The 22,065-nt window shown below is 40.3% G+C and overlaps 2 protein-coding genes across 6 annotated transcripts in view; one reads left to right on the top strand and one right to left on the bottom strand.

Moving 5' to 3' along the window:
* dop1a (DOP1 leucine zipper like protein A) overlaps nucleotides 1-626 on the bottom strand; it is a 28,399-nt gene extending 27,773 nt beyond the window's left edge. For all 4 annotated transcript variants that reach the window (XM_006794832.3, XM_006794833.3, XM_006794829.3 and 1 more), the window contains exon 1: nucleotides 199-626. The gene's annotated coding sequence lies outside the window, so the exon portion shown is untranslated. The remainder of the gene's footprint in view (nucleotides 1-198) is intronic.
* ube3d (ubiquitin protein ligase E3D) lies at nucleotides 84-21,369 on the top strand. Of its 2 annotated transcripts, XM_006794834.3 has the most exons (12): nucleotides 84-123; nucleotides 442-650; nucleotides 1,754-1,910; nucleotides 4,429-4,640; nucleotides 5,151-5,241; nucleotides 7,061-7,283; nucleotides 7,669-7,741; nucleotides 7,827-7,905; nucleotides 8,900-9,008; nucleotides 10,074-10,240; nucleotides 13,670-13,808; nucleotides 20,933-21,369. In XM_006794834.3, the coding sequence occupies exons 3-12, from the start codon at nucleotides 1,822-1,824 to the stop codon at nucleotides 20,951-20,953; spliced, it is 1,203 nt and encodes a 400-aa protein (XP_006794897.1). In that variant the 5' UTR covers nucleotides 84-123; nucleotides 442-650; nucleotides 1,754-1,821; the 3' UTR covers nucleotides 20,954-21,369. The 2 variants fall into 2 exon arrangements, with proteins under 2 accessions (XP_006794897.1, XP_087704230.1); XM_087848104.1 differs by lacking the exons at nucleotides 84-123; nucleotides 442-650 and having other exon boundaries at nucleotides 1,623-1,910.
* Nucleotides 21,370-22,065: the final 696 nt, after the last annotated feature.

Here is a 22,065-nt window from a genome sequence, read left to right as displayed (position 1 = left end):
AATGCTACCTGAATAACTACCCTTTTACACACGGAATATTCCCGAAACATTACAACTAACCCCATTACCGTTACTGCCTGTTACAGTAATATCCCTGCTAGCAGCCACAACGTCATTAGCCAGGTGAGGTTATTTCAGCCAGCGCAGGTCGTGTGACACTTTATAACGTTGAAATTGAAGAACACATAAGAAGCTTACCTTTGTAGGGCACTGACAAACGACTGTCATTCATTCGTGTATCCCGTTAAACGAGGAAAAACCAGCTGACAGCATCAATAATGAGTCGAAAGCTAGCTAATGTTGGTAGCAGGTTGTTTTAAATGATGGGCCCGGCTACTGTATCAGCCGTTCATGCGAACAACAAATCAGACCCGTTGACAAGATGGCTTTGGAAGCAGACAATAGGTAATTATATTCTACATATTCTTTTTTTTCTCTTAGGGTTGTCCCGCTGTGTGAATATAACAGCGGCGAGCGCATCGGTGAGCTCCCAGAGCCACAGATACAAAGCTAAACGACTGACAGTTCCCAGACTGCACTGCAGATTAGCTGTACGTCCAACCCAGGGCGTCCAACTGGTCTTCCGCATGGACGTCTTCCGCCTCTCGGCTCTGTGGAGTCACCAGCCGTCAGGACGAAAAATCCAGGAAGTATGCAAGCTTTGTTTTCAAATTAAAAGCTTAGTATTGTATCATTTGAACAGAGTATATGGCATTTGTGTTTGTAGAGTACACACAATTTACGTTGACTTCCAAACAACTCCTTAGAGCACATTTTCTCCCTCTAATAACTGTACACAAACATTTCCACTAGTGCAAGTTTAAAAATGGAGGGAAAATATTCATAATTCACATTATACCACGTCTCCAAATTTAGATTTTGCTTATTCATTCATATTGATAAAATGAATTGGACAGTGTTGTGTGAATAGAAAGATAAGATAAGATAAATGTAAAATAAATAAAAATAGAAATAATAACAGTTTCATTTCAATAAAATGAAATACAAAGTTTAGTGAAGAAGAGTACAGGCAGGGTAGAGTGGGTTCAGGTGAGTGTCAGAGGTGATTTGTGACAGAGCTGGAGGCACTAAAGCTGAAAATACTAGGATTTTCCTTGGGAGAGTGACCAGGATGGACAAGATTAGAAATGAGTACAGTTTGGGGTGAAAGAATAGAATAGAATAGAATAGAATAGAATAGAATAGAATAATCCTTTAATTGTCACACAAGGGGAAATTTGGTTGTAACAGCAGCAGAATAAAAGCAAATATACAAACAGAACAGGACGCAGAACAGAAACATACATAGTAAGTATACTGCACAAAGGCTGCTGAAGATGGAACGTCTAGGCAGGAAGAAAGGGGGAAGACCTCAGAGGAGGTTCGTGAATGTAGTGAGAGGGCTAGGATGAGATGGAGGCAGATGATCTACTGTGGCTGCCGAAAAATAAAAAGAATTAGACAGAATCTTTAAACATCATCTCCTAATCATACAGCATAATTTACCCTAAAACCCAAAGACTACACGAAAAAATGTGTTCATTATGGGCGTGGTGTTTTAAAAACGTTTAACCTTTATTTTGAAATCGTTACAGGATGTTGTTCCTGCCTTGTCACTCTATTGCTCTTGGTCTTACGTACTCGTGGTGCCGTCACGCCGCGGACAAACATAAAACCCTGTACATTCAGTTTGATACATCAGGCAGATAGGGTTTTGTGTTTACTCTGCTTTGGATTCTGTGTTTCTGATTAGCGTCACCCAGCCACGCTCGTGTTTTGATAAGCGTGTCATCTCTTCTGGATTCCTCCTAAACAAAGCGAATGGCAAACGAGGTGCCAGCCAAGACACATGGAGTTGGAGTCTTCTTGGAGCTGAGGAGAAGGCTTCAGAGTGGACTGCTTATTGTGGGGTAAGTATGCAGCAGACATCGTAAGTACCAAGTAGTCAGAAATGCATGTTTCTTTGGCAAGTACAAGCAAGCCTAGCTAACATTAGCTAACTTAGGTGATGCTACAGCCCTACCATAGCACCGAGAGCAGGCAGGCTAAATGTAATTCAGTGTTTCAGCGACATACTCTAACGTTTACTAATGTTTGAATTTGAAATTAATACAAAGAACAAGAATTTTAAAAGAAATGATCGTAGAAAGTAGCAAATTGTACTGTGAAACGCCTTTTTAAAGTAAGTGCTTAAAGTAACTCACCCGTGTAAGATAGTATTTTGAAAATGAATTAACTTTATTGTTGTTGTCTAGACTAAAACCCTATGAATGCGTGGTTAGAAATGTGGCTTGAAGTCTAACACTTTGAATAACCAGTGAAACTGAAAAAGTGCTGTAACAAATCCGTGTGTTACATTACAGTTACATTGCAATAGAGTACCTTCTATAGAAGGTACTCTATTGAAGTTTTCTACAGTTCTCTAATTCATAATCCTATTTAAGTAAACCCGCAAACATTTTAGTATCAAAATGTAGTTAAATTACTAAAGTGGAAGCATTTACAATGGATAATAGCCTTTTTTTTTTTTTTTTTTTTTTTTAGAGTTTTATGTATTATTGAATCATAATCCTTCACCCATTAATGTTTTGTGTTTTAGTTAGATGGGCTGAATGAGTTTAATTGCCTATATAATGTTGGGTAGTGTTATCTAGAATAATCCATTATCATTTATTCCCTTCTCTTAGCTGTTTGTCCGGCCTAGAGTTGTGCAGACACTGGAGTCCGTCTGAGCAGTCCTAGCACGAGAGGCAGGGTACACCTGGACAGGAGTGTCCAGGGTGTAGCAGACAGTTAATCTAAGTAGCATGTTTTTGGACTAATGGAAAAAGCCAGAGTGCCTTGATAGAGCCAACATAGGGAGTGAGATAACATGCAACCTGCACACAGATGCCTCAGCCAACCAGGAGGTTTGATCCTGTGAGGCAACAGTGTACCACTGTGCTGCCATATGTATATACTAAAGCTTTCAGATTAGCAATTCAGGGTAACAAGTATAACATTTAAAGTTACTGTGGAGTACAAATAGATGACAGTGTAAAATAGAAATACTTAAAGCACAAATACACTGAAGTTTTAATATATTATATTTAATGAGTGATAGCGTCAAATTCCACCACTAGTGTTTTACACACAGAATAGAAATCTCTTAAAAATAAATGAATATTATTATTATTGTTGTTGTTGTTGTTGTTGTTGTTATTGTTCATAAATCAAACAATAAAATTATATGCTTAAAACACAGAAAAAGCAAACTAAAAAATACACAATTACAATAAAATAATTAATAATTAAGAAGTGGTGTTTCTTACCTTGAGGTGGTGTATATACCTGAGTATATACTACAAAGCCACTAGATGGGGCTAATGAGATTTGAAATGCAGCAACAAGAGCCCTAGTCCTTTGCTGTCTTTCATAGTATTCAAATAATGGTTGACAGGCTGTTCTATTGTGTGGTTTTACATATAACTACATTATGTAGCACTGTACAGACCTGTGATCGGTAACAGCAGAGCTACCCTCTCTCCAGTGTTTGCCACTAAAGAAAAAAAGTCCATAAAATGGTTGTATATCCATGTGACTCAGGAAATGTTCAGGCTTTTGACTTTGAACTGTTTTTATTAGTGTTTATTACTGCAGTAGTGTTCATAGTAATAGCTCCTAACTGTGCCACTTCATATATAGTTCTCATCATTTAACGTACCTGATTTCTGTTGTGCAACAAAGGCTCGCTCATTTCTCACTGTGAAGAATGAGGCTAATTCTGAGTCCATATGTTTTGAACAAGGGAAAAAGATTAATTTATGCTGGATTGTGTGAAGTTTATGGGTTGTTTTATGTACACATTATGTGACAAGAACAGAAAGTACAAAAGGAGTCAGCCTTTGACATTTTTCTTTCATTCAAAAAAAAGAAAAATGGTGCTCCAAAAGATGATTTGGCCTCCCTCCTGAAGAAAGATCACCAGAATTATTATTTTTTCTTTTTGTTATCATGCGGTGACCATAAGTACAAGAAAAATGTATTATAGTAACCTCTGACTTAATGAAAGTATTGTTTTGATAACTTTGACTTTTAAAAATGTCAGAATAAGTGAAGAAAGCCTGTTATATTATCAACAGCCCCAAATCCCAAATATTTATCATTTTTACTTGGAAAATGAATTTTTCAAAGTTGCTAACTAATTATGGTAATATGGGCTATAGATGTGATTGGTCACAGCAGATGGCCGCCTTTCCCTGAGTCCGGTTCTCTCAGAGGTTTCTTGGTAAAAAGGAGTTTTTCCTTCCCACTGTCACCACGTGCTTTCTCAAAGGAGGTTGTTTGATTGTGTTGTCTGTCTGTTATTGTAGGGTCTTCACCTTAAAACCTCTACAGGAGTCCAAACAGTTTGTGTTTATTTACACTTACAAACCATCTGCTCTTCAGGAAAGATGTGGCCCAGACGCCTGCAGATGTGGCTGTAACAAGTGGAGATTCATCCCTCCACATCCGTACTCCCAGAGGGGTGCTGTACCTGACTCTGCCAGCAGGAGTCACCTTCGAGCAGGGATCCTGCATTCCGACACCTGCGGGAGAATCGTGTGGAGAAGAGCTTCATTTCAGACTGCGCATCAGCGTGGAACGAAGCACGGATGAAGGTAATGCCCAGGGAGACCTCCCTCTGAGTAGCTGCGCTCCTACGTGCCAAGACAAGAACAAAGTCTTTTGGTAGCTATTTAGAGCCTTGCTGTCTATTCTGATTTAATTGGGCTGAGTCTCTTGGTCATCTGAGAGAGTGAAGGTGTAAATTTTCCTCTCAGGATCCTTAGCAGCGCACAGGCAGCTAATCATCAGCCTGGGAAAGCTCCCTTTAAGTGGTTTGAACGGACTCCTCTAAAGCAAATCCCAGAGCCATTGCATAATATCCCCAAACTCCCATCTTTTGGCGTTCTGTTTGTTTTTGCCATTGTAACAGAAATTTACAGCCAAGCCCCATCAGTGACAGTCCAATCAAACTCAGATTGATCGCCCGCTCTCTATCCAGCCACCTTCACCACCCAGTGTTTCATCGATTTTTGTGCCAAGTCGTAGAAGGTTACCACCCTCTTACCAAATCCGCCTCATTTGTTTGTTTTTTTTGCCTTTTGTTCCCCACCCACTTCCCACAGATTCTTCTGCCAGCATGATGAAGACGCTCCGGGCAAAAAAGGCTTATTGTTTCTACTGCCAGGGCTGCATGACAAGGCTGCTCGAGGACAGGTGAGGAGAAGACAGGACGAGGAAGGGCACTGGTGGAAATGGGTTTTTATTTACTCCCTCCTGTGTAGGAAGAGGAGCGATTCTTTATTGATGGCGTGACCCAGCTGTAGGAGTGATAGTCGGACAGCGAGAGGGGGAAAAATTGATGGATGGGAGCCTCTGCGGAGAGCACAGCTGACAGCTTGACTGGGTTAGAGTTATAGAGTCTGTGTGACGTAAAGGTCTGTGCTAGCCATTAAAAACACAATTGTGTTTCTTACCTTGAGGTGGTTTGACTGGACAGCGGTATTGTTCTTATTGCCTTGTAGCTTTCTCTGGTCAGCAATGTGACATGCTGAAAATTGCAATAGCTGCATTATGGAGACCCTTACCCTCAGGCTATGTTTCTCAGCTGTAACTCACTAAAAGTTGGCAAAAACATATATATATATATATATATATATATATATATATATATATATATATATATATATATATATATATATACTTTTTTCTCTTTTTTTGCAACAAGGTGTCGGCAAAGGTTGAAACATCAGGGGAAGAACGAAGATGAAAAGTTATAATTTCCACAGCATTATGGCTCATTGTGCTTTGTAAAAAATGTTCTATTTTATATGTCTGCTCTCAGGTATTAATGGCTGGACTTGCCACATAAAAGACTTATGTGTAATAAAACAGGGCTGGAATAAAATAAAGAGTAGTATCTTGTAGCTTTAGGTGTTTAGGGTGCATAGCGTCTCTGCTGGCTTCAGTCTTTTTCCAGTTGCAGTTGCCAGGTGTTTTTATTTATTAAAAAAACAAACAAACAGAAAAACAAAAGTTCTGGGTCCTGCCACTCCAGCACCCAACAGCAATTTACAAGTTAGTGGACAGTGGAAAAAGGAAAAGGGCGAAGTAAACACCACTCATCCAATGAGCTGTAATGTGCGCTCAATTTACTGTAAATGTTGCTTACAATCATTGTCATTTATTTACCCCAGTTGGAAAACTCTGTAGTTACAAAATGAAGCCATCTGGTTACTGGAGTCAGGGGGCGTGTGACAGGTGGAGCAAATTGCTCTCCGCGAGGCTACACATCACATAATTCGAGTCACTCAACTGCATCTTTCTGCTGTGCTTGTGATGTTTGTGCCTTTTGGACCGTTGTGCTGGAATTATGTGACTAATATTATAGCTTGCTGTCTCAAGAAATTTGGGCTTAAATTTGGTTTGTGAAATTGTGTTTTTATGTTGTTGTTTTTTTGTCTGTTACTAATTAGCCGTTATTTATCTGTGCATTAAACCCCTACAGTTTAGCATGCTTTAGCTGCTAAGTTGGCATGCCACCCTTTTCCAAATATGGCAAACCAGTGTCCAAAGCCAGTGTTTGATGGTTAGTAACCGGTGTAGTTCCAGTTTTTTACAACTAAAGGCCAAATATTTCCTCCTTTTGAGCCATTTCCATGGCTCAAGCTTGTCCTCTTGCCACCCTGTGGGATCTGGAGACTTTGGAACCTGGGTCAGCTCTTTTAGGTCTTTGTCATATTCCTTGAGCTGCTACAACCAGGAAGTGCCTGTGCTCTGGGGAAGGATATTGACTACATTTAAGAAACTCCTGGGAAAAAAAATAATGTAGTTGGATGACCCATCATCATTTTTTTTTTTTTAGCTAATTATACTCTTCTGTATTTTGATTTTTCGCCAGCTCTCTGGGATCTCTGTGCTTATTGAGAGATAACACCTCTCACTGCGACAAGAACCAATTAGCACCGTGGTTAAATATCGCTGAACAATAAACACTGTAATTGCTTTTTTCCTTATTGTTTTTCCTCTTTTTCAGAGTGTTTAAGCGAGTTCTTCCTCTCCCTAATGGTAACTGGAACGCCATCGTGGATGACTGGTGTTGTCACCCAGACCCGTTTGCTAACAAGAAACTGTTACCCCGAGCAGAAGATTGTTTAATGGGCGATTCCTTTGTGCTGTTAGCCCGAGATGGCAGCTGTGAGCAGACTCTGACTGAGGAAGTGAGTCCTGTTGGCACAGATGACAGCCAAGATCCAAAGGTGAGGGACGTGCAACAGAAATGGCTCCTGTTTATGCAATTAGTACAAAAAGATTTCAGTAGATTTTCCATCCATTCATATATGCATCCAGACACTATCTTCTTAGACCAAGCAAAATCAGACTGTGCAGATGAAGATTGATCCCCCTCTTCGTCCATTAGTCATTCTCCACACAACCCGCTCAACACAGGCACAACTGCATGACTAAAGCTGAAAGAGAAAGTGCAGGAAAAACAATCTTGCTGCTGTAAATCTCTCTCTCTGTTATATCATTTTCTGTCTTCCAACCTAGCTATAGCAGCTACTAAATTTTAAAACTGCTGAGTTATAGGTGGCTGCTTTGTGGTGATCCGTTTCTGGATGTCTCTATCTATGGTGTGCACAGAAACCTTGCCGCAGACTGGCCCTCATCTCCTGTGCGAGCTGTTTGTCGGTGCTCGGAGAGGCCGTCGCACCAGGTAGGGGACGATTGTTGTAGGTTTTTATAAATAAACAGCATTTCAACAAGCATGTGTGAGCCCTCTCCCCTGTGGTGTCTTCCAGAAACGCTGAAGCTGTACGTCACACAGGTGGTGGTGGAGCCTGCTGTGGGAGACAGAAAGCCAGAAGCTTCACTGAACAGGCAGGTTTTTGTTTTTTTTTCTTTTCAAATCCATACGAGGGACTGTCGGTGCCAAAGATTCTGTTCGCATGCACATTGTCTTTGTCGACTGAACACGTGACAGAACATTTGTTGATGCCAGTGCAACTTTACTTCTGAGCTTCCTTTCATTTTAGCCACGTTGTTGTGAATCTTGTGTCGGTGCATTGTTTGGCTCCGTTATTGCAATTGCCATCCTGAAGGCACTGTCTTTGTTATTGTCCCATGCTGTATAAAACTGAACTAGTGTTTAAAGCATGAAAAATGTTTGTCATCTGCAGTGCAGTGTGGATGTGAATTCTTGGCACAAATGGAACATCATATTCCACAGATGACAAGAAGGCATCTGTTGCTTTTAAATTACACAATTTTATAGAAAATAATCTTTTTTTTCCCCCCATTTCAGGTTATTTGGTGGGGGGGGTCAAGTCACACAAGTTCTAGTCAGGCTTTACTTTCTCTATAGTTTCATCATTATGACTGCTGTTGGATATTTTTAGCCCTTCACAATAAAATCAGTACGATGGCTATAAATCAGTTCAGGTCCAGTTGTATGTTTTTCTCAAGTATCTGACACACCACTGATTGGATTTTACTGGATCTTGGGGGTGAATGAGGCATATCAGCACTGTGTTCAGGCTTCTTCAAAAATGATTGCAGTCTAGGTCTGAATTAAACACTTTAATAACCACATCTCCCACTGCACCAGTCTGAATAATTCAAAACACCTGCACATAAGCATTTCTCGTCTACGGCCTCATGATTTGATTAACCGCCTCATAAAAACCAACTTTTACCAGACATATTTTATTTTTGTTTTTTTGTTTGTTTTTGTAAACTTTGATCAGGCAGGATCATCTTCTCCTAAGATGAGTGTTTGCTCCAATCAGTTTTACTGCGAGTGCTCAACCACGATCGAATGCCTTTTCAGGACAGAATATGTAAAGTGAATGAACATCGTGTCTCTCTTGGACAGATCTCTGTTTGTGGAGAGGACGGTAGCTGTTAGGTTGCTGGAGCTGTCAAACTCATTGAGCACCTACCACTTCTCTGTCCAGACTCCCGATGGAAAAGCCTTCCTGTTGGTAAGAACCACCCAGCATAATCAGAAAAATAAATGATAAAAGAAACGGAAAAAGATTGACTGTGATTGTGTTGTGTGTCGCATTCCCCCAGTGTGTCCAACAGAGTGAGTGAGTAAATTTTAGATAAAAATGCTTGGTTATATAAGGTGTTTGGGGTTATTTATTTATTTATTTATTTTTTGTGAATGAGGATTATAGTAGAAAACACAGAATACTCAAGTTGAGTAGTAAGGTGCTATAATCAGTTTACTGTCTTGCCCAAGGATGCATTTTGCTCTTCTCCAACAATGCACTGTTCTGTCTTTGTGATATTCTTCTAGTTTTTGGAATAATATCTGTTATGCTATCATTTTGTTCCTAATCCATTGTAAGAAAATCGTGGCGGACAGACTCCTTATGCTTGTAAATTTCTTGTCATAGCTTCTAATAGTTCTATGACACCAAGTCTTGTTTGGTGGAAATGAGTGCAGCTGGTTCCAGATTAGGCATCATGTCAGTGGAAAATGTGTATCTGACATGTGAACAGGTTTATTCATAAAATTGTGTTTTTGTTTTTGTTTTCTCAGTTTTACCTGATGTTTGAGTTGAAACATTTTCACAGTAAAAATGTCCAAAAACTATTCCAGTGTTCTGGTTGTGTTCTTGGCAGATATTAAACAGCAGCACATTAAAACTCATCAGTAAAACTCGGGATGGCAGTAACAGTATAATTAATCTTGTGTGAAACTGGGCTGAAAAGGAGCATATTCCAAATGAGAAAAAAATTATTGCAAAAATCAACGTTTCCACCTCTGTTCTCCCATTATTACAGATCAGTATGAGGAATCATGTTGCAGTAGTAACCCTTGATTTACACTGAACTTAGAGAATAGAACTTAAACCTGTGTTATCCTACAGAATAAAGAAATATTTTCATCTTTCATGTTAAATCAGCTATACCAGAATAGACCATTTTATTTCTGAAACTCAAACTAATGAATGTATATCATCTCTCTGCTTTGTGATGTGTGACTCCTCACCCACATATGTCTCAAGTGTTAAGTGACCTGTCTGCTCCTCCTGCAGCTCTGGCTCTTGAACAGCGACTCCATCATAGCATCAGTCCCGGAGACGCGTGTCGGGACTGAGAGCTCCAACGGCTCCCCTGCTCTTCACAGTCCATCACCCAGAGCCACGAGAGCCCTGAAACTCCTCTACATAGCCTGCTCTGACACGGGCATCCAGCAGAGAGAGTAAGAGAGGACACTTAACATATCCCCCCCACCTTCCCCTTCAATCTTTGTTTTCCTCCTCCTAATCTTATCCTTTCATCTCTCTTGCGCACCTTCTCAATCACCATCTCTCTTGGCTCACCGTGAGGGATGAAAGCCTACTTTGTTGGTGAACAGACTTTAGGTGTTAATAGAACACGTTGCTCTAAGGGTCCCTGCTCGGATATAATTGTCTGTTATCCTGCGAATGAGCTTCCCATCAAAGCTGCCTCAAAGTTGTCAGCAGCATGGTTGTTGCACGCATAAGGGGTTGTTATGTTGTTTTGACTGTATTGAGGCTCTGTGTGCCTTGCTGTGATGCATTAGAGAAGTGTAGGTGGATGTGCTGCATGTGGTTCTCCATGCTCAGCACAGCAGCACCCCACTGGAAGAGCCTTCCACCCTCATTATTTTCAACAGAATCAGAGCTCAGCAGTTTTTTTCCCCCCACCCTCCTCTTTCATCCCTTTTTCATTCCCGCTGCCGGGGAAGAGTGAAAGCAGAACAGAACAGGTTTTGTTGTTTCAACCGTTTTGACAAGTTATGATGGAGAAACGATAATTAGAGACAACACTAACCCAAAGGAGAAATAAGGCTGGTCTTCTCAGCCATAGTAGTAAGAGTTAAGAGGAATACTGTAATGTACTGTTAAGCTGAGTGATGCATGGGAACAGAGTCGATTCCTTTTACACAAGCTATGAAGGCATCTTCAAGGGAAGTGAGAGACTAGGACATACTTTCAAAACAATCTGCTCCTTTCTTTATTGTGCTGTACTTTGTCCACCTTGAGTTTACCCAATAACTCCTACAAATAAATAACACTCTCTCAAACAGCCCATGTTAGCACTCCTCAATAGAAATATTAGTGATTCACTTTATTTAAAAACAAAACAAAACAAAGCAACTGTTGGAGGCTGAGGCACAAACACAGCTAACCTTTCACAAGAAGAGTGGTGTGGTTAAGTCTAGACAACGTCCTGATTGTTTTGTTTTAGGAAAAGATCACAGTTTCAGTTCAAAATACACCCTTTCATAACATTACAGTCATGTTGGAGAGCTCATGCTTTGTCAGCACAATTTATATTTACTCACTCACAGTCTTAAAATGGCGCTTAACTTTAAGACCTAATTATAGGTAGTAATCGTAGACTGTAAATAAAAGATCAACACTGCCACTGTGACATCACTCAGTGGTTTATAGACTTCCATTTTGAAGCCTCCATTTTGACTGCTGCTGTCTTTGTTTCTTTGAAGCAAAACGTAACCATATCCTGAGAAAAGAGTAGAAGAGGGGAGTAAACAAGAAAGCAAGTTTCTTCAGCGATATCAGTAAGCATGCACATGCCGACAGGAAGTCCATATCCGAGAGAAAGAGTTGTGAGCTAAAGAGGCTTCATCCTGGTTCCTAGACCAGTAGGTACATCAGCTAAGAGTTGAATTCCTACATTCTGAGACACCCAAAAATGTGGAGTTGTAAGTCACATATGTTTTTACAGATTCAGGCAGAGACCATCATACTGCTTAGCTATGTTAGCGTGGTGAGCACGGCAAATTGGCCGCCATTTTTCACTGAATGTCACTAAACTCTGTGCATTTAGGATATAACGCAATTGAAACTTAATATGACAGTTTACCTCGCTTAGAGTTGTCACAGATGGGGAAATAGTTATTACTCACAGTTTTTACTCACTTTTGGCAGATGCCTCAAGTGGCCATTTGAGGACATGGCGATTTTCAATTCAATTCAGTTTTATTTATATAGTGCCAAATCACAACAACAGTCGCCTCAAGGCGCTTTATATTGTAAGGTAGACCCTACAATAATACATACAGAGAAAAAAGCCCAACAATCATATTGACCCCCCTATGAGCAAGCACTTTGGTGACAGTAGTAAGAAAAAACTCCCTTTTAACAGGAAGAAACCTCGACAGTTACTGCTGATCCATCAGTTTCTCATTTTTATTCTTATTAAGTGGCTTGTACACCATATTAATTACAAAAAATAAGGTGACAAGGCTTCACCAGTCGTTTCATTGTGTCACACACGTACTCCTTTTTTATTGACATGTTGTTTATGTTACATGGCTTCAGCAGATGCCAAATATTACAGGGACCCATAATAAAGTTATCACAAATAAAGATTATTTAAAAAAGGATCTTTTGTTGTGGCAAACTTGCCAAGAAATAGGCTAAACAAGATATTTTGTTCTTAAAGTAAACATGTCACAACTCTCTGGTTGCGAAACTACTATTTATCATAGTGAAACTGTATCTGAACAGTTTTAAACATGCTTTATTTTTGACTGCAGTCACCTATTGGGCAACATCAGCCCAGCCAGTTTGGGTCTGTCTTTATTTTTCTTTTTTTCTTTTTCAACTGTTCTGTGTTTAAACCTGCCATGAACTCCACGTCTTCTTAGAGAATAAGCTTCACGTTGGTGGGCTGCTTTTTAGAATTTTGCCCATTTCTGACATTTTAATTTTTGAAGTTTAGCGAAGCTAAATGCCGGTGTGACTCACACTTCCATCCCCCCCACATAATTTACCATTCACCCTTCATCACTCATCTCTGACATTTTTAAATTAAATGTTATGCCTGGGGAGCTGAAGTCCCAGGATGACGGCCCTCTTATTCAGGATACAGCTGGTTACAGTTGAGTGCAGCCAGTGGTTGCAGTCCGCGTTGTTAAAACTGCCAATAATTGGCTAGAGAATCAGTGAGCCAGTGCCTAAGTGGATTAGGCTTGTCACTAATGGCAGTTATTTGATTATAAATTGAGTGAAAGTCGCAGGCACCATCACTGTCCCGGTACAATAGAGAAACAGGAGGTCTAATAGATGTGGAAAGTGAGTCTAATGAAAAACACACATGCACAACTTGTTCATAATGTCTAATCAACTCCTACAAAGCGTTATGATGTCGGCTGGTTGGGGTTCAGTACAGCCACTGTTGCCTTTCTCAAACCCCTTTTTTTTTTTCCTTTTTGACTGTCTTTCATCTTAAGTACAACTGCCAAAACTTTGAGGAGACTTTACTCTTTCAGAAACTGCACAGACGGCTAAATGTCACCCAAACAAACTGGATCAGCACCTCACGCTGACAGACCATCAATCTTGGTTCTCTCAATCACTCTTCCTCTTCTCTCTTCAGCCCTTCCCCTTTCTTTTTGTCCTTGTCTTGAACACACACTTCATCAGGCTCACAGACACGTATAGCAACACACGCTCACACAGGTTATAAATCCATGTGTTTGTATATGTGGTTATCAGTTTACAGTTTAAAACTAGTCAATTAAAATGGCAGGACGACCACTTCAACTTGAGATTTACGGTAGCTTTTCTGGACTTCATTTTGGTCGTAAAATGCTAAGGCCGTCACAATAAATCATTGCTTCTCTCTGTGTTTTCAGCACTGTAACTAGTTGGGAGGTCAGTGTCATAGGACATCCTGTGGTGCTGCCACTAAAGGTGTGTGAGGAGCTGCTGCAAGTGATGGATGACAGCAACTCAACACTTCCCGCGTCGATGCGTTGCATGAGGTCCTATGAGGTGAGACGTTTACCATGTATTGTAAAGCCATATTCATTGGTTGTTTATCTTTATTACATAAGCAAAGAGAGAGGGAACTTCATGTACCTTTAGCTTTCTACCTTTTGTAAAAAGCTGTATTAGCAGCACCACAGGCTTTGTTTTAGTTGACAGCGCTTGCTTACTGCTCCCCCTTTTTCCATACAGCGCCTTGTTTCTCCATTATTCAGTAGTGCTTGACAGTGTTTTTATCCCGCCTTAATTAATTTCATGATTCAGAGCTTTCAGTTAACAGCCTCGCTTTAGGGATTATGTGGGTCAAATGTAAGACTTTTCTTTTGTCAGCCTTATTTCAGCTCCTATACACCTGTAATTGTGCAAAATGTGTATATTTAGCCCGAGTTGCCAAGGAAAGCCATGCGACTAGAAAACGGGAGGCGTTAACTTTGCTGACAAGTCTATTCTCTGTGAGGCTTTAAACAGTGATGGGGTAATTAGTGCCATTATCCTCCACTTACTTCTCAGAAAGTTTGGGAAGGGACTCCTACCTCTTAAACAAGTCTGCTAAAAATTACAAAGGCTAGATTTGAGCCTCAAAATCTACATTCTAAATCTCATTCTGATGCTTGGTTTGAGCTTGAGCAGATTACTGTGACTATAAGCATATGTGCCTCAATGCCAGAATGCTTTGATTGGCTGAATAAATATTTTCATTAGCAGTTGTACAGGTGTACCTAAGAAAGTGAACGTCTTTATATTCATTCATTTTTAATTCCATTTATTTCTAACACAGCCTGATAATTAAGATGAGACCCAGATAAGGTAAGGTTTAAAGAAATAATCATCAAAGTCATCAATGACTAACTGATTTGTGACTTGGAGAACCAGTGGAGAACTGAAGAACATGAGTTAAAGCACTGATGAAGATATAATTAGGAACTTGTAATTTCACACACTCAAATCTCTGCTTATTGCCTACGTGACAGGTTGTGGTATTTCAGCGCTACTTTAAGATAAGCTAATAGACTTGGGAATTTACAAGTGGATGTTTACACTTTTTTTTTTCTTCCCCTAGCTCAGGAAATGGAAATGCCATGGCAAAGGACCAGATTGCTCTCTGGCCCTGTCCATGTAAACCACATTAAATTCCCATCATCCACATATAAAACAATCTGCTCAGCACTTATCCCTTTGTGGCTGATACTTGGGCACTACTGGAACCCAGGCGCTGGGTTTGTAGGTACCCCACACTCTGTTATGTCAGTTACCAGCCTCCTTTGCTACTACTGATGTGTTCTCTAGTTGCTTTCCTCAAATGAAGATTAGTTTAAACTGCTACCTGTCCACTTCTCCTCAGATCATTGCTACTAGCTACCAAACTTTATAGTGATTCCAAAAGCTCTGCTCTTCAATTTTGTGCTAGTCTCTTATGGCATATGCCATAATCAGTATATCCCCTTAAGGCATAAGGAAGCCCACTCTTTTGTTCTCTTTGATGGCTGCTGTTTGTCCCTGGCTCCCTAATGAAATGCGCTGGGAGGGAAATCTTAAGACTATGCTGTATTATTTTGACTAAGATCTGAATTTGACTCGTCTGCTTTCATTCCTCACGCATAAAAACTGAAGTCCACTAGTTTACATCAACACTAACATAGTGTTAAACTTAGATGAAGCCACTTTTCCTTCTTCCTTCTTATGAGGGTAGTGGTCTTTAAAGCTTAAACATTCCACACTATGGAATTGCCGTCTCGCCGTCCCCCCCCCCCCCCCCCCCCCCCCCTTACACACACACACACACACACACACACACACACACACACACACACACACACATACACACACACACACACACACACACACACATACACACACACACACACACACACACACACATTGTGGTACAATAATGAGCAGTATTTTTGTTTTCTCTGCTAACAACATGACAGCGGTGGGTGGAGCGGAGGGAAATTGGGCCCTGTTGAAATGGAGAAGGTTACAGAGAGAGCGACCCAGACAAGAGACACAGGATCTGTCTGGTGGTGGAAGCGGTTGTAACAGTAAAGAGAGTGTGATAAATTGACACAGTCAAACATTTCCGGATAGTAGGAGCCTCTTGTGCTGCAGGCGGCAGAGTACGGGAAGGTAATGTGATCATAGGGTTATCTAGAATTACCGGAGACTGTCTGAGAAGAGTATGTGAGACTCGCTGTTTGAAAACACAACAGAGTATCAAAGCATGTAGTGTGGCATCCACCAATGATCTGAAGAACTATTTCTGCTACTTAGACTGTTGAGTGAGTAAAAGTATTACTGTTATAGTTATAGTTATAGTAACATACACTTGGCAAATGGAGGGTCACCGGTTCAATTCCAGCCAGATATGGTATTGCATATGTGGACCTACCTGCTATGACAGACAAAAGTACATTTTGACTATATTTAAAGTAAATTAAAGTGAATTTTGTGTTGTGTTCATGATCTTGGTCAGTATATGTAATGGCTACTTTTCAGGTAATATATTACAATACCATACAATATGTAGTGTCTGTAATGTTGTTTCCAGTGCAGCTGGAATTTTTCAAATGCATCATTTCAAAATGGATATTTCACAAGCCTTTAGGTAGCTCTGTGAAAACTAAGTCTACTTTTGCTCCGTCTACTCTTTATATAGAAGGTAAGAGGATAAGTAAGCCTATAAAGGCAGAAGTTTTGGCAGTTTACTGGTCTGAAGCATGCACGTCCTAGGAAGATGGGTGCATTGTGTTAAGTGTGTTAACAGAATGCCAGTATTTCCAAAGGAGTGGACTCCCCATCAAATTCACCCCCAAGTCAGGTTGTCAAATGCTCAGAGAAATTGCAACAAACCCAAAGATTTACATCTCAGATTCTACAGGCCACAGTTAGCATGTTAAATATTAAAGTTCATGACAGAACAATTAGAAAACAACTGAACAAGTACGGCATGTTTGCAAGAGTTTCAAGGAGTAAGTCCCTTGTCTATAAAAAGAATATGGTAACATGGGTTAGATTTAGAAAGTTGCAAGACTTCTGGAACAGTGTCTAATGGACAGATGACATGGAGTATAATTACCTTAAACTGAACACCAGCATAGCAGCACAAGAACCTCCTGTTAAGCTGTTAAGCACAGTGGTGGAGGGGTGATGTTTTTTGAGCTTGTTGTGCAGCAACGTGATCTGCACTCAGTGAAGCACTCATTTAGTTAATCATGAACTCTATACCAAAGTATTCCACGTTAGGTCATCTGTCCTGACAGCTAAAGCTTGGCTGTAATTAGGTCATGCAGCAGCAAATCTACAACAGAACTTCTGAAAAAGAAAAGAATGAAGGGGTCGCAGTCACCAAGTCAAAGTCCAGACCTTAACCTGACTGAAATGCTGTGATGTGACTAAAGTGATGTTGTAAAGAAGAATGGACCAAAATTACTCCCCAATTATTGATAAAACCAAGACTGATAAAGTCATACAGAAAACCATCACAGCAAGTTAATAGTGCTAAAGTTGGTTTTACAAGTTACTGACTCATAGCATGTACTTACATTTGTGTGACTATAGGAAATAATAATGGCTCTTAAAACTCAATGTATTCACTCATGCAGAGCTTAGGCGCTAATAAAAGACCTTTTCAGCAAGTCATAGTTGTACAAGTACAGGTAACTAATGAATATACTGTGGGACTACACATGCTGGATCTTTGGAATGACTTATCACGTTGCTTAATTGAAACTTCATTAAAGTTAGTCATTCTTTCATGTGTCGTGCCTACATTTAACTTCTCAGCAGATTACTAACTTTTACCTACACTGGCTTCCATTTACTGAGCTCACTTTCAAAGTTCTGGTATTGTGCATGTTGGCTCACTGTCACCCTGTCAAGGCTGACTGGGACACTTGAATAGAACTGAGCCATTGTTAATGTGATTAGTGACAGCACTTCTTGTGATATGACAAGTGAAAATGTTCGCTGTGAAAAAGCTTTTTACAGGGCCCGGGAACGGCTCACCAAATGGAATGAGCTGCCATTGTCATTAATTACACCTTTGTTTTTTTTTTTCTGTGATGATGCCAAAATCTCTGCCATGAAAAAAGAAACGTTCTTTACAGACTGAAAAGACAACGTTCAATCGGATTAAAACAAGTCAGGCCTACATTTAACATATAGTTAGATATATAAAATGCAGTAATCTATCTATATATATATTTAAGGTGTCTCCCTACATATTTATTTTTCACCAGCATACTGTATGAGTAGCAACCAGAACAGCCTCATATCACTACCACAGCACTTTGGCATTGTTTGCAGGTAACTGTGTTGAATCAGTTGTGTTTCCAGATCTGAGTTTCTTTGTTTAATTTCAGTCAGTGTGACCAGATCAAAGTCTGCACCGTAGCTGTTCCCATTATTATGCTACATGTAGAATGTGTGGACTGCTGGGTTCCCCGCCTTGCGTCCCTGGGCCTGCCAGCGTAATGGGGTGTAAAGTAGATCGAGCTCGGAGTGTCACTCTTGAGCCTGCAAACAGACAACGCCTCCCTCCTCCCCCTCTGCTTCATTAATCTCCCTCTCACACACACTGAGATGGCATGTAGCTCAGACAGAAAAGTGATCCAGTGTTGAACAATGGAGAAGCGGGAAGATCCATCGATCGTGCAGTGTTTCTGCAGTCCACATGCCGTTACATCAGGAACACAGCTGCACTTTGAAAGAAATGACTTCATCCGAGATGCACGCGTAGTGATTCATTGAACAGGGAATTAATTAACACACGGGGGTGTGATCCTGTTCTCAGTTAAATGTTTACATCACTGGACTCTGTTCTAAACATGAAGATATGAATAAAGTTGATTATATGTTGGTTACCTCCAAACTTTATTGGAGACCTAATAGATGAGACTCTAATAATAATAAATTGGATTTATATAGCTCTTTTCAAGGCACCCAAAGCGCTTTACAATTCATTCACACACTGGTAGAGGCAAGCTACGGTTGTAGCCACAGCTACCTTGGGGCAGATTGACAGAAGCGAGGCTGCCATATCGCACCATCGGCCCCTCTGGCTAACACCAGTAGGCGGTAGGGTAAAGTGTCTTGCCCAAGGACACAACGACCAGTACAGAGAGCTCGGGGATCGAACCGGCGACCTTCCGGTTACAGATACGCTTCCCAACCCCCCCCACAGTCGCCCCGGTGAAGTGCTTTGTCTTATACCTCCCCCCCAGTTTTTTTGTTTTGTTTTGTTTTGTTTTTTATGAAATCCTTTACTTCTCTAGTAACTCATAAATGGCATTTTCTATGACAGGTTAAGAGCATCCTGTATTCGAGCTAGTAATAACTAGATAGCAGCTATAATGTGAAGCGATAAAGACATGACATGTCCTGTCATGGAGGCACACCAGACGTCGGCAGTAACAGTGCGTTATTACAGAGATCAGCAGATTTGCTCATTTTGTCAAAGTTATTTATTTATCAGTTTTAACTGCTGGGAACTCGCTGTTTCTTTCATCACCTTCTACTCTTCCAGACCTCTTTCAGTTCTTCACAGGCAAAGACATGTTCTCAGTGCTGCTGGCCAAGTTTGGAGTGTTATGATAGTACAGCTCTGGCACCAAGAATCAAAGAGCGTGTTTACGCGAGTGACTTCCTTAAACCAGGCTCTTGTCATTGTCTCACTACCTTTAATACCCACACTTTAACTGTAAAAGCCACTGAACTAAAGAGCTGTCGTGTAGAGATGAAAACTAAAACTAGAAAAGGTGGTCTCCCACCACAGCTAGGTGTATTACTCTGAAGGATTTGCTGTGCGATGATGTATAAACTCTGAATTCTGATAGATCAAAGACACCCTTAAGTATATTAATGAGGCAGATCTGCTGTCAGCATCCCAAAAGACTTTAATTGATCTGAGAAGCTTTTTGTTTTTTAAATTCCAATAATTCTAATAATAAAAATGTAAATTCTAATGAAAGGTTCTAATTAAATTCTAACAATATAGACAAGTGACTTTAAAAGGGGGGAGAAAAAGTCAAATCTGTTTACCTCGACTTGGTTACCAGGTTTTCAACCCACTTAATTTCATAGTTGATGCCAAAGATGAATAACAACAAGCTGTGGGCCAGAAAATTGGTAATGCTGGCAGCTTACCTTTGTTATCTATATGTGAGCAATCACTGAGTCCCTCAGACTGAATTTGACGCATGTGGTAGGTTTGTTTTCTTCATGTGGGTTGCATATTTCAGGGTTCCTATTATATGTGGAGTCTTTCTGAAAGATGTGTTATTTTCTCAAATAGTAAATGAGGAATCTCACAGATTAATAAAAGTTAATGTACGTGTTTTGTCCAAGCAGGGGAAACATTTAAGCATTTAATTTAATGTCGCAGAAGGGAAGAAACCTGCAAATAGTGTTTTACCTCTTGAATAGAAATATTCACCCTCAGATTTTTCCTGAAGGTACGACAGCTTTTTCTTTAAACGTTCTGAAAACCAGTGTTGTTTTAATCAGCTTCTCACACTGAGGGATGGCGCCCCTCCAATCACAAGTCTGTCTCTGCTTCGTCTCCTTTTTCTTGGACTTAGCAGCAGCAGCAGCAGCTCACCTCTCATTGCCATTTCTTATCATTTGTATGAATTACCACTGATGCGCTTGAGCAGTGAGCAGACATTGGCACAGGGACGGAGAAGACAGGGCCTTGAGTGAGGCAAATGCCCTCATCTATCATCCCAATATAGAGCCCTCAGTGGAGCACAACCATTGTCTGCAGCAGGCACACACCCAGGAATAGCAGATGGAGGGAGAGAGGGAGGATGGGGCGAGCTGATTTGTTTTCTGGGCTTTGTTTATCTGAATGTGTGTTTTTGAAGTTGATTAAATCTCTACCACCTGTGGGTTTTTTTTGGGGTTTTTTCTGTTTGAAGACAGTAATTGCAGATAATGTGTTCCTGAGCTGATCAGTGGACTGTAGAGATTGAGTACATCTGTGGTTTGGCCAACAACAGAAAAAGAAAAATGTACAATTGCCCATTGCAAACTGGAATTTGACCAAATGCTGAAGTTCCATTTATTTTTCCATGTTGTGAGTTTCTTCATAGATTTTCACTCTTTACTAAACTTGTGCTTGTCATTTCTAGGTGGCGTACTTAAGGCTGTGAGATCGCAGGTCAGAAGGCTAGGTGGTCAGGACTCCCACTCGTCACCCTTGGTTACATATTTCAAGAACTACTGGGAACAGCCAGGATTACATGTGCCGTTTCTTTAAGTTAATATCCCCCAGTGCACCGAGAATGGGAATGGAATTTACTGCAGGAGGGGGAGAAGTGCACCAAGCAGGCTGTAGCTTGTTAAGCATGTCAAGTTGTGGATTGCGGTTGCTTCTGTCAGAATATTTTAGTGTGTCATCACCTGCACTTAGATTCATGTTGAAACAGGATGATGGCACACTACATTTGTAGTTCCAATGATCTTGAAATGTATCACAATGGTACAAAAGCCTGTGTATATGTGTTGGGTTTGGGGTTTTTTTGACAATTCTTAGCAAAAAACCTGAATAAACAGTTGCTTAAAAGAATCACCTCTCTTTTTTTGTCTTATCTCCCTGAGATGACTGCTGGTTGATATGTGGGACATTGTTCTTCAGTTGGCTCTTGATGAAGGCTTATTATGGGAACACTTCAGCCCCAGGGCACAGCAGCACATCTTCCACTTGAGAGTAATTACAGCTCATGGAGCTAGGTGATTTTTTTTTTTTTTTTTTTTGTCTTGTTGTGGGTTTGTTTGGGAGTGTGTACCAGTTATTGATAGTATTTATATAATGTGCGTGATATGAGGAATTATTGTCAAAAAGGATGTTTATACTTTGAAAGTGGTCCTTTTCATTTGAAATAATTGCTCTACTTCCAGATGGATGGAAATTCATGCAGACGGTCAGGATTTCCAACAGAGAAATCTTTGGTGGTCCCACAGATGGTGTGATGTTTATAGCTTTGACAAAAAAATGTTTTGCTATCACAAGGATTACCATGTAGCCTAGACATGTGTTAGTTTGTTACGTCCATCATTTTGGTTTATGATCAAATACCTCCAAAACTAATAACACTCCCATAAACCTCATTCCTCTTAACATGCTAGCATTTTAAAATTAAGATGCTGAACATAATTAAAAGGTTGTCGGCGTGTCAAGTAAGGATAAGTAACAATCAGGGATTCCACAAATGACATTTAACTTGGGATTTACTAACACCTGCCTGTATTGGTCACCCTTTTG

The sequence above is a fragment of the Neolamprologus brichardi genome, chromosome 11 (assembly GCF_056152115.1).
Source record: "Neolamprologus brichardi isolate AB-2024 chromosome 11, ASM5615211v1, whole genome shotgun sequence".
NCBI classification, from domain to species: Eukaryota; Metazoa; Chordata; class Actinopteri; order Cichliformes; family Cichlidae; genus Neolamprologus; species Neolamprologus brichardi.
Note: the sequence above shows the minus strand (reverse complement) of the source record. Positions and strands in the feature narration are given on the sequence as shown.

What these genes read in the sequence shown, in the direction of transcription:
- ube3d (XM_006794834.3), top strand. Translation starts at nt 1,822, where the DNA reads ATGGCAAACGAGGTGCCAGCCAAGACACATGGAGTTGGAGTCTTCTTG. An exon ending in AGTGGACTGCTTATTGTGGG is followed by an intron (nt 1,911 to 4,428) that starts GTAAGTATGCAG and finishes TCTGCTCTTCAG; the next exon opens with GAAAGATGTGGCCCAGACGC. An exon ending in ATGGAAAAGCCTTCCTGTTG is followed by an intron (nt 9,009 to 10,073) that starts GTAAGAACCACC and finishes CTCCTCCTGCAG; the next exon opens with CTCTGGCTCTTGAACAGCGA.